We start from the raw sequence: 11749 nt of genomic DNA on the forward strand, positions 1-11749 counted from the left end.
GAAGAGAAGCAAGAGGCAGAGAGGTCTATCCCATCCTCGCAACTTCGGGAGAACAGGACAAGGACTTCCCAAGCTTTAAAAAAGCGCCGCCCGCCCGCACCACGGCTCTTCCGCGTCCCTGGTCTTTCTAAACCAAATACCTTCAGGTCATTTGGGGAAGTCTCAAGAATTGGTGAGGGAATATTCATGAACTCAAGCTTAGTAAGGTAATAATGAACACAGGCAACTGAACAAATACACCCCCCTTTTCTCATATGGGTCAAACAAAGCTACAAGGGATCATGGCGAGTGGATCCATCCAAACATTAAGTATGTTTATATTTGTCTTAACTGTTACCTGGCGTTCTTTCTCTGATTCTCTCTAACAAATAAAATACGGTGGAATATCAAACCTAGAGAACTTGCCCGTCCAATTGGGCCAGAGTTGTATCTTGCTCGTGAAAGAAGATTCACCTTGACATGAATCCATATTTGGATCATTCAGCAGTCACTTTGACATCTATGCACGCGGATGAATGGAGTTCTGATCAAGATCTGTGTAGCGAGTAATCGAACGGTGGATTTACGTGGATGAAGGTGAATCGGTCTTTTTATGCAAAACATACAATCTCGATCCTCTTCAATTAGACCGTGTTCAGCCATGTCCCTACCCAAGCCTTGCTCCAAGTTTTTGCTAGCTTTGGGCCATGCTTATGCAAGACGGAGGTAGGGAAGGAGAGACAGAGAGGAAGAGGAGAAGAAGAGGAGGAAGGAGAAGAGAAGGGAGGAGGAGGAAGAAGAAAGAAGGCTGATTTTCATTCTTGGTTTATTAACCCTAAACAAATGCGTGGCCCCATATATATAGGGTCACAACATAACAAATAAGTCCCTACAAAGAAAACAATCCGAAAAGAATCTTCAAATAACAATATGCAAATAAGACCAACCAACATAAAATAAAATAATATAAATCAATCCAGCCACAACGAAAGTGGCTGGACCGTCCTTCTGCGATGACCGTGATCCTGCAAAACAATTAGTCTTGTACTAGTGTCCGCAACACATGCTTAGGTTCAAAATTTTTTAAAAACTATAGACCCAAGAAGGATCCGAGCCTAAGCTCAGGCTCGATCCAAACTCGATCGAGCTAGCCTAAACAACATATTTGGGCCAAAAAAAAATAGGTAACAACCATACCTCCCGACATCAGCATCCATGGCCTATAAGAATGCAATTTGGGCATCCATAGCCCTCTTCCGTATGGGAGCATTCGAATCCACCACCATTTTCTTAAAGAACAATGCTAACCGCAACAACAAAAACTAGAAACTTCTACCTCCGATTCGGTGAGCAGCTAAAACACAAAAAATCTAAGTTAAGATAGACATTCCTATCCTAAAATCGATATTCCTTGGTCCAATCTGAGGATCAAAGGATGGTTTGTCGAGGAAAAGAGGGAAGGAATAGAGTTTGGATTGGATCAGGAGTGTGTAAGTTGCAGAGGTGAGGAACCTTAGGATTAGAGATGGACCTGCATATGACGACAGGGTCAATGTTGGTGTTGTTCCGAACCTTCTAGTTCTTATGAAGGAGCCCCACCTCCCATGGGAGCTTCTTGGCTTCCTTCAACAACTTCTCATCCTCCATCACCATGTTTGCCACTCTCCCCGATGGTGAATGTGGATGGGATCTTGCCTTTGCTTGCTTGAACTGAAGACTGGATTGGTGGAGGCATGGAGCCAGAAAGGTGGATATTCGAAGAAGTTAGGAGAAAAACCTAGCTAATTGAAGATCTTTAAGGGATTGGAATTATTCAGGACTTCGAGAGAATTAGAATAAGAGCCCCGCGAACCCAAAAGCAGGCAAATCCAAACTATATTAATTATGCAAACCATATACCAAACCAGCTCTAGGCTCGAGCTTGGGCCAAGCTTCTGCCGAAGCACAAAACCATTCGTGCTCGGCTCGAAAAATATATCAGCTCTAATTTTTGAGCCCATATACGATCCAAACTAAATCAGGCCTCGCTCGGAACATGACCTAAATTAGTCCAAACCCTAATGGACTGCCGGCAAGCCCGGGCCACTCTCTGCCCTATATTCAATTTTATTTTAACTTGCTATATATTATTAGTTATCGAGGGAATAAACGTAATTGCAGCTAATTAATTACATCCCCCTCGTTGGTTAAAAACCAGCCAACCCCAGCTGGACCAGCTGTAACATAGCAGCAGGGATAAATTACGCCATATATATAAAAAATATTTATTATTTACCTTTTATTGCCATAAAGAGTGCAGCCCGCACCGCTGCACCAAATCCCAAGAATAACAAATTCGCACCGCAACGTACCACGGCACATAAGCAGTGTTGTTGGTGGGTCCCAGCAACCAAAAATCCCAGTCATTTTTGGAGTGCAACTCCGATGTCCCGGTTAAGCTAAAGTAACTGCACAGGCCCATCCGTCCATCTTATCCGTCCATTCTATGCGGCCAAATATCTTCTGATTGCGTCCGGATCGGCGTCTTTTCTGCTCCTTTTCCTTATATATTAATTTAATATTATATTACTTAGATATATTAGAATATTAAATATCCTGTCGTGGTAGAAGAGGGGTCTATTTCACGCCACCGGGGGCACGAACAGGGTGACAGCGATTGGGGCCCGGGGGACTAATCACAGCCATTCGATCACCGTCGCGGCCTCACCTTTCAATCCGGCTCACCGTCGCTTTAAGTATGCTCAACTCTATCTCGAGACTCCTTTTTCGCCTCCGTCTGGGGTTTTAGGAGCCGAGAGGGAAGAGAGAGAGAGCGAGCGAAGGCATCGACGACGAAGACGAGAGGAGACGTCAAGGATTTATGTCGTCTGGTTTTCTCGACTCAGCGTTCCTCTCTTCGTTGTTCTCAGAAAGCCGAGCTCGACCTCTTGGGATCTCTCCTCTCCTTTGTTCGTTGCTTAGCCTCGCTGTTCTTTTCTCCTTCTCCTCCCCCTCCCGTATGCGACGGAGGCCGGAGGGATCGAAGACGGCTTCGATGCGATTTCGATTTCCTCGGTATCGATCAACTCCCAGTTTACCGTTTCCCCCATATTTTCCATCATTGATTAAACCCTACTAAGATTTTATTTTTTTCTTTTTTTTATTCTTGGGCTCGCAGTGTTCGGTTTGGAGTGAAATATCTTGGATTCCAACATATAGAAAATTTTCTCTTCATCTTCTTGAGAGGCTGCCTCACTTGACAAAGTTAATCGTGTTTTGTTTCCAATTTTTCGTTTTTTTTTCGATTTTGTTTCGTTTTCGGAGAGAAAATAGAGAGGAGAAAAAAAATGCCAGGGCCTCAAAGGCATCTCATGAATCAAGAACGAATGGTGAAGAGAAAAGAGGGGAAGAGGAGGACTAGCCAGAGATCCGAGCTCCGTCCTCTCACATATGAACCCAAACCGAAACTGGTGAGAAAAATCCGGATCCATTTTGACGATCCGGAAGCCACCGAGTCCAGCGAAAGCGAGGAGGAGGAGGAGAGAGCGATGAAGTCGAGTAGGAGACGGGTGATCCAGGAGTTCTCCATCCACCCGTTCGGTCCATTTTCGTTCTCTGCCGATGCTTCGTCCCAAGAGAGCGGCAAGCGAAACTTTAGGACTCCTAAATGTTCCCAGAGGAAGGCCAAGGACCCCGGCTCGACGAGCTCGTCATCCACCACCACGTCGTCGAGGCACAAGGGTGTTCGCCAGCGGCCGTGGGGGAAATGGGCGGCCGAGATCCGCGATCCCATCCGAGGGACTCGCGTCTGGCTGGGCACCTACGACACCGCCGAGGAGGCTGCCCTCGCCTATGACGCCGCCGCCAAGCGCCTGCAAGCCGAGAAGAGCGGCCTCTCCGCCGCCTCCGCCACCACAACCACCGCGTCCGCCACCGTCTCCAACTCCTCGTGCCTCTCCGTTGGCTGCTCCGAGGCGGCGTCGCCCTCCTCGGTTCTCGATGTCTCGGTCAGCCAGGCCCCGCCGGCGAAGGAGTCGACGGTGGAGGAGGAGCCGTCCATCGCGGAGCTCTTCGCGGAGCAACCGCTGCTGCTACCGGGCCTGATGGAACTGGACTTGGGTTTCGGATCCGACCCGTTCCTCCCGGTGACCGACTTCGGCTCGGTCGACGACTTTCTGGCGCTCGGGGACCTTCCCCACCAGATCGACGGCGGTGATTTCGCAAGCATAGACGCCTGGATGGACCTGGATCTCTAAGAGCGTGGGAATTTTTGCAGTTCAGTTAATATTTAATAATATCATTATTGTTATAAAATAGGCGTGCTTAGTTTGAGATGTCGCGAGAGGAGGAGGGTCTAAAGTGGTTTGAGGAGAGGTGTTCCTTTTGTTTATTTCGGTGTATTCTGAGGAGAAGAAAAGGTATGATGGGTTTTGTTGTGTTATGGGTGTGGGAGAAAATTTCTTGGGTTTTTCCGAGCTACAAGAGCCGCCCCTAAGGAATTTTTGGTCTGCACTTCCACACCTAAGCATGGCTGTTGTCTTCTCTCTATTTATCTTTTTTTTTCTTCTGTTGTTTTCTTTTTCTCCATGTCTTCTTTGCTTCATTTGCTGTTATGCACTATCTTTCGGACAGTATAATGGAAGAGGCTTGTCTTTATATCATGATGGTTTTGAATTGTGATGCTTTTACGTTTTTTTTTTTTTAATCTTTTGGGAAAGGAAGGAAGAAAGGCTGTTGATGAGCTCGCTTTGTGCTGTTCTTATCCGTTGTTTGGAGTAAGCTTGCGCTCAAAGATGCGTGGGTTTACTGGGTCTTTCTGAGATTAATAAAATGCTAGAGGAAGTGGTTCTTCCCCTAGTGGTGATTGAGGTCTCTTTCCCATGTACGCCAGCAAGTTAATGGGCTGCAGGCTGATGCAGTGAGCTCTTGGCATGGGATGGTGGTGAGCAGCAGGTGGGGTACTGTTCAACTTTGACTATGAACGGCTAGTGAAGTCTACTTTGCTTATTTAAAAAGCCTGTATCTTGTGACATCTAATGGAGTGCCTGATATTTTATTTTTGGATATGCCATGGTTCTCGAGCTTCCATTTGGACTGTATCTATTGTCATAGGTCTACAGTATCTGCAAAGATTCCTCCTTGATGACTGCCCTGCAAATAGGACTGGGATTGGTCGGGCCGGGGTTGGCCTGGCGAAGCTTCAATTTAATGGAAACAATTGCCTCGAGATCTATGAAATTACTTGCAAATGGTGAAGAAGTGCAACGGTGTTTGGGACTCTGGTGACCAAGGTGCAGGCTTTCAATGCCCCCTCTGGGATTTTACAGGCCTTTTCTCGTATGTACAGAGGTAATTCTGCAAAAATATGCCTTAAGCATTTGGATATATGGAATATCAGAGCAATGGTTGATAGGCGAGGTTCCAAGCTAGAGTGACAAAACTGTTCTTCTCATTGACAACAGATTTGAGAGCCTATTAGTTTGAATGGCTCTGATAGAAGAGGTCTATAATTTCAAGGCAGGTCTGAATGGGGTCTTTGATTAAGATGCCGAACATTAAATAAGAAAGAAGCTTGACAAGAACCTGAAATGTTATTTTCCGGCCATTATGTTAACCTAATATTTTTTCCCCTGAAAAGTTAGGTACTCCAATTTGCTGCAATGAAGATAGCAAGTGGTACAGCATCATCTGTGTTAGTATCGAGAATTAAACTATAAGAAGATCAGTATTTCTCATGTTATGCCATGAAATGTTGTCGAGAGTCATCACCACTTGGGAGCATGAGACCCTGGTTTACAAGGGAACAAAGCCTGGCAAGGAGGAATTTAAATTTTTATCAACTCTTCTATGTAAAATGGCGTTCCTTGTCTCCAATTACCAAAGGCTGATCTAACCTTGGTTTGACCCGGACACTGAACAAATATGCCATCATGAGATTCCATTTAACCACCGGGCCTGAAGCTTTTTCGGTGCCAGGTTTGGATAATGGGATAGAAACTGGATCCGTTCATGTCCCTTTCAAACCGCTTAAACTTGCCATCCACCCAGAAGCTAAGATTGAGACGGGCTTTGCAGGAAGGCAACATGGAATAATGGGAGAGCACTGTTTAGCTTTGACCGTATTAAGCTTGTTCTCAAACATAAAGCTTTGGATGTCAGCCAAGGCTACCCGAATTCTTAAAGGCCGTACCCTCCAGCGTTCTTGACTTATTTGTTGACTGCGCATGCTTGTTATGTTGTGGACTTATTTATCTCTATCCGCTGTCTATTGTTTCCAAATATTCTTACAGACAAGGGCCCCTTAAGGGATAACATTAGACAGGATTGGGTACTGATGGGAGGCAAAATGGATCGTCCTACTCCGGCATGGAGTCACCCAATTTCGGCCGAGCAGGCCTCAGAGCCAAGCACGCCAGATCTTGGTCTCGCCAAGAGCCATGCCGACCTTGGACCCTGCCGATGGCCGAGCCGACCTCAGCCAGAGGCTAGGCTGACCTCGGACCCCATTAAAGACCGAACCGACCACGACCCTGTCAACCTTGATCCCATCGAAGATCCTGCGGATCCCATGCCCAAGCGGCCGAGCGGCCAGATCGTGCTATGTAGCAGACCCAGAAGTTCCCTCAGCAGATTTTCCTGGATCGTGGTATTAAAGACCGGTCATTATGATGGCTGCCTCAGGGGGCAGGGCATTGATGACTGGCCCCTCGCATACCACCCGGTAACTCCTCGGAGTGAATGCGCACACAACGCTTTAAAGAGCTCCCTCGACCACTTCCGCTTGGAATAACATGGCAGACCCTCAGAACAAATCCGGAAAGATATCTTCCGAATTCTCTGTCTGCAGGATTGATCTCTGTGCTATACGCTGCCTCCAATTGATGGCCAGCCGATCACGAATCGACTCGAAGTTTTAGGTAACGGCCGAGACCTTCACCCTATAAAAAGGAGGTAGGAAAAGGCCTTCGGTAAGTCATTATAAGATATTACAAGTACTTTTAAATCATAACAGGTCATCTAAGGCATTCAGAAACCTTTCCAAAAGCTCGGCTAATTTAGTCATCAGAGGGCCTTCGCCGGAATCTCCGGCTAAGGCTTTGTGCAGGTATCCAGGAGCGCAGAAGGTGGTCCTCTTTCTCCGTCCCGGCCGGCGTCTTCTCGGCTTCTTCCAGCATGGTCACCCTCAAGCCAAATTTCAACCACAACAGGCACGTTGAGGCAAATTAAGACCATTGCCTCTGGATGAATGAGTTTCCACATGAGGGCTAATTGACATACATACTTATACCATGTGGCCACATAGTGATGCAATATTGCTCAATCTTTGATTCAAGCTCACTGAAGAAGTTTGTTGAGAATTCTGTCTTGCCTGAGCTTGAGCTTGATCCAAGTTCCTTTATGGTTGTTCATGCTTGGCACATTAAACACTCGAAGAGCTGATTCATGAGCCGAACTCTATAAATATACTTGTTGATGTGAAGAAGAGAGCTGTCAGGGTCGGCTTGTTTTCTAATTTAGAAGTCTAGAATGAACTGGTTAGTGAACAGTGCTTTAGCTGTTAATGAAAGGCTCGGTGAATTGGCTGCCTTAAAATAGGAGTACCAAGTGTTTCATTTTTGTGAGAAGGGTGCTGGTGGAATAGAAATTATCGTCAGATAAATGGGTCCGGCCATTCTGATAGTTTTGTCTCAATATTGATGAGAGGAGAATATGTTTCCTCTTTCCTCTCCCAGTAAAGACCTCGTTGCTGACTAAAGCATGACAGTAGTTGCCGTTGATGGGGACATGGCTTTCATGGGTCCAAAATGTGCAACTCGGGAGTTCAGAAATTTTCAGCAGAGTGGTTGGGACGCAGTTTTCATAGCTCGAGCTTGAAGTGGTTTCCGGCTCTATTAGCAGTTGGGCTTAGAAGTTAGAACAAGTTGCGTAGAATAATGTTAGGTTTGGTCTTGTTGAGGTTCTCAGGCTAGGTCCAACAGGCCTATGTCATGTTCAGGAGCCTGGTGGTGACTGGTAGCTCATGGAGATGTTATCCTAATATTTCGAGGGTGTGCTTGGTTTGCGACTGGAATCAAAATCAAAAGCAGTGTCAGAATGGAGATCGGAATGGCTATATTCTCCAACATATTTGGTTCGTGACTCGAATCGAAATTAGAATCATATTTGAATGCTAGGAGAGAGTCTCGAAATTAGATTTTGGAGATTAAGGTATTTTCATTCTCTACTAGAACTGAGATAGAAATAGAATTCCATTCCAGAGCCCAACTTTCCTCAACCAAACATGCCCTAAAAGGATCGGGATGCGAGAAATTAAGTGGGGCAGATGACTTTGGCTCAAAATTGGCCACCTATCTATGCCCTTTTCTTTATAGAAACGCATCACAATTTTTTTCGGAACAAGATAAACATCTAACATGTCAAGACTCTAATTATCATTATTGTGTAAGTAGCAAGCACAGCCAAAACCCACTTATGATGCGCCTTCAACTAATGAAGTGGAATTAACCTGTATATAAAGTGCATGTTTCATGGTAGTTTGATGTAGACTTCTAGCTCATCTGAGTTACTTGTTTTATTTATTTTAGGCTTTCTATGCTAGCAGTTTAAATTTAGCAAAGCCGCTCCCTAAAGTTGGGAGAATTTCTCCATCATCATGGCATCACTGTCAAGCCACATTGCCAAGTCTATAATAGACCATCTTCAACTCAAGGATGCATTGAACCTCCATCAGGAACAAGGATTAAGGCCTGCTGTTTATGTTTTTAATATTAAATTTGTTTTGATTGCTAGCTGACTATTTAACATGACATAAGTGCATTAACTTAGATTATTTTAGTCAAAGAGATGTCGTAAAATATTTACAACTTGATCATTGATCCCTAATTTTTGTTAAAAATCATTATCCCAATTCAAACTACAGGAAAGAAAAGAAACTGAGAAAGACACCTAGTTGCACTCTATTCTATTTCCCTCTTCTGTTATTTACTTTTGGTTTAGACTTTATCTCCTTCATTTTACCCACAAAGAAAACTGAAAGAGACGGGTGACCCACATAGAAGCTAACAAGCCGGCTTATCATAGAAAAGGACGCAAAAGGATAAGATGGAGATAACAACAAGAGAACGAGCGGGTGGGTGTAGCCAAAGCAAAGGCAAGGTTCTCGTGATTGGAAGGGAGGGAGAATAGTTTCAGAAAAGACCGACCCATATACCAAGTACTTTCACATGAAACGCTCTTCCTGCATCGCCATATCAACACTACCTTGTGACCCATGACTAATAATGTCGCTCAATCTGTGAACAGTAGTAAAGAAACAAATGAGTGAATTAATAGATTAAAAGAAAAAGATCGCCATGTAATATGGTAACTTACTTTTAATGAAAATAGAAATTTTAAGTAGCACAAGAAATGAATTGGCATGTATCAAGGACCTTGAAGCTCCTCCTCCATTGCTGCTACCACTGCGACCTTATTCGTTAATTGGATGTTCGTAGCTTCGAAGACCGGTATTTGTTGAGAAGAAGCACCCCTGTAATTGTGAATTCCAATATTAATAAATTTTTGGTTAGAAATTATGATCTTTCCCAATTTAAATTGATCATCTTGCTAATAATACAGGTAAGATAACCAAATGCACCATTTTTTTTTGCATATCTTGACACGAAGCACTAACATATAGAAGGTGAAGTCATGTACTGAGAGACTGGGAATCGCCTCGAGGAAATGATGCCAATGATTTCCCACATGCGCCTCTAGGTGTCTCAGAATCATTGGAGAAAACTAGATATCCATCAGCCGTTATCCCTAAGAACAAGGTAACCCTACCATCTTGGTCCTATCCAATGTATGTGAAATAGGTCAATGGTGCTGCTCCATGAAAACTATATACATAGTTGTTTTTCTCTCATCTCCCGTTATGCTTACGGATGCGATGAAAATGCTGGACGTGGACTTGTCAAAGATGATGAAGGCAAAATTGCCAACAAGGTGTGAGAGGATGTGGTTGGTAGAATAAGGAGCTCAATCCCTTGGAGCTCGATATGCCTCTTCTCCATTGCCAAAGCAACTTCCTTCGTGTTCTTCCCTAGCCGATATTGTCTGTCGCCTTAGGCTCGCGAGGTTCTCTGAAGCCCCCTCAAGATCACATCCTTCACAGCAAATGACCTGTGCCAATTAATTATCATAGGATCTTACCATGAGAGATACATATAATCGATTACACTTGCCTCAGTTGCATGAATGATTCGGTTTCATGCGTGTGTGAAATTCGCGCGCGAGAGGGTCGATGTTAGCTGTAATGGTAGAAGAGAACTTTCAGACAGAGGTGTCGAAGAGTTTGTTCTCCGACTTCTGCAGTGTGGGGGTGCGGTTGCTGTCTTGGACGAGCTCTTCGGGCGCCCTTACGACTGCACCACTGAAAATGGCGAGTATCTTTGCTTAGAGGGGAAGCGAACAAGGATAAATGGCACCTCGCAAAATGTAGAGGAATGACACGACGAACCAGATCCAAAGATGGACATCAAGCTTATATAAGCATTGATGGTCACCATACAATCTCCGATCCCCCTTCTCTTCAAGGTGGAGAAAGCGACAAGGAGATATGGAAAAGGAAGTCATCTAGAGACAATTCTCGGGAGAGATGAGGGGTTCTCGTCGTGGGCGGGGCGGGGGACTCAGTGGGGCCATGTGGCAGGTCTATAACTAACGTTACGTCGGAGGGAGGGGCTTCGTTATATATATATATATTCGTTTTCATTTTTGTTTAGTCCCATATAATTTTCATAAATTTTAAAAGGAATTAACATCATTACATTATCAATTTTCTTTTCGTAAAATGATATGTTTAACTCAATGGTTTGCATTATCAAAAGCTCGTGTGCAGGCAGCGGAGCTCCGTCTTATCATATTTATCAAAGGGACCTTGACAGATCGAAATATCCGGGGTTTCCATTCTGCTTCGGTAGCATTTCATAAAGTATTTTTCATCTGGAAGCCCCCCACCTTCGAGTTTTCTTAAGGTCAACTTCGATAGATCTGTCTTAAACGGAGGTACGAGAGGTGGCGCAAGTTTTGTTATTCGAAACCTATCTGTCAGGGTTGTAGCTGTAGAGACAGTTAACTCTTCGACATATCAATTTCGAGTGCCAAGCTGAGGGCCGCTTGAGCGGACGTTCGTCATGCTAATGTGTTTTATGGGCCAATTCCATCGTCCTAGATAGAAACTCGGCCACGGTCATCAGTAGGATCCGGAGGGACCAAAGAATAATGATTGTATCCACTTTTTACTCTGAAATATCTAGACAATGGTGAAGGTTGGAGAGACCTTTCAAGTCAAGTATGTTTTTCGTGAAGCTAATGAGACTACGGACTAGATAGCTGCTTATATAGTCAGTCACGCTGGTAGTACGGGCGTTGTTTTATGTACAATCATTTATATATTTTAGAAGAATTACACAAAAGTTGATAGATATACTTAATTTAAATTAATAAAAAATGATGAAAGAATATTCTCAGTACAGAATTTATAATCTCACTCACATACACAGATATATATATATATATATATACATATATAATTTGAATATTTGAAGTTGTTGACAATAAATATAGATGCAAGTCTTAGGACTTTGCCCTCTACAGGCTCTGCCTGGATACTTGCCAAAAAAAAAAATGGTCCCGGGTCAACTAGATCTGATGCCCACTTGTTGTAGATGAAATTTATTGTTCTCAGCCAACTGCCATACCCACTTTATTGATATGGTACACGGGCCCAGAACTGTTTGCAGAACTG

General features: G+C 44.2%; 1 protein-coding gene across 1 annotated transcript; it reads left to right on the forward strand.

The window, feature by feature from the left end:
* Positions 1-2685: 2685 nt before the first annotated feature.
* LOC103712913 (ethylene-responsive transcription factor CRF2) lies at positions 2686-4619 on the forward strand. Its single transcript, XM_008799621.3, has 2 exons — positions 2686-3033; positions 3137-4619. The coding sequence occupies exon 2, from the start codon at positions 3306-3308 to the stop codon at positions 4212-4214; it is 909 nt and encodes a 302-aa protein (XP_008797843.2). The 5' UTR covers positions 2686-3033; positions 3137-3305; the 3' UTR covers positions 4215-4619.
* Positions 4620-11749: the final 7130 nt, after the last annotated feature.

The sequence above is a fragment of the Phoenix dactylifera genome, chromosome 8 (assembly GCF_009389715.1).
Source record: "Phoenix dactylifera cultivar Barhee BC4 chromosome 8, palm_55x_up_171113_PBpolish2nd_filt_p, whole genome shotgun sequence".
Lineage (NCBI taxonomy): Eukaryota > Viridiplantae > Streptophyta > Magnoliopsida > Arecales > Arecaceae > Phoenix > Phoenix dactylifera.

Coding starts and splice junctions, on each gene's coding strand:
- LOC103712913 (XM_008799621.3), top strand. CDS start 3,306: ATGCCAGGGCCTCAAAGGCATCTCATGAATCAAGAACGAATGGTGAAG.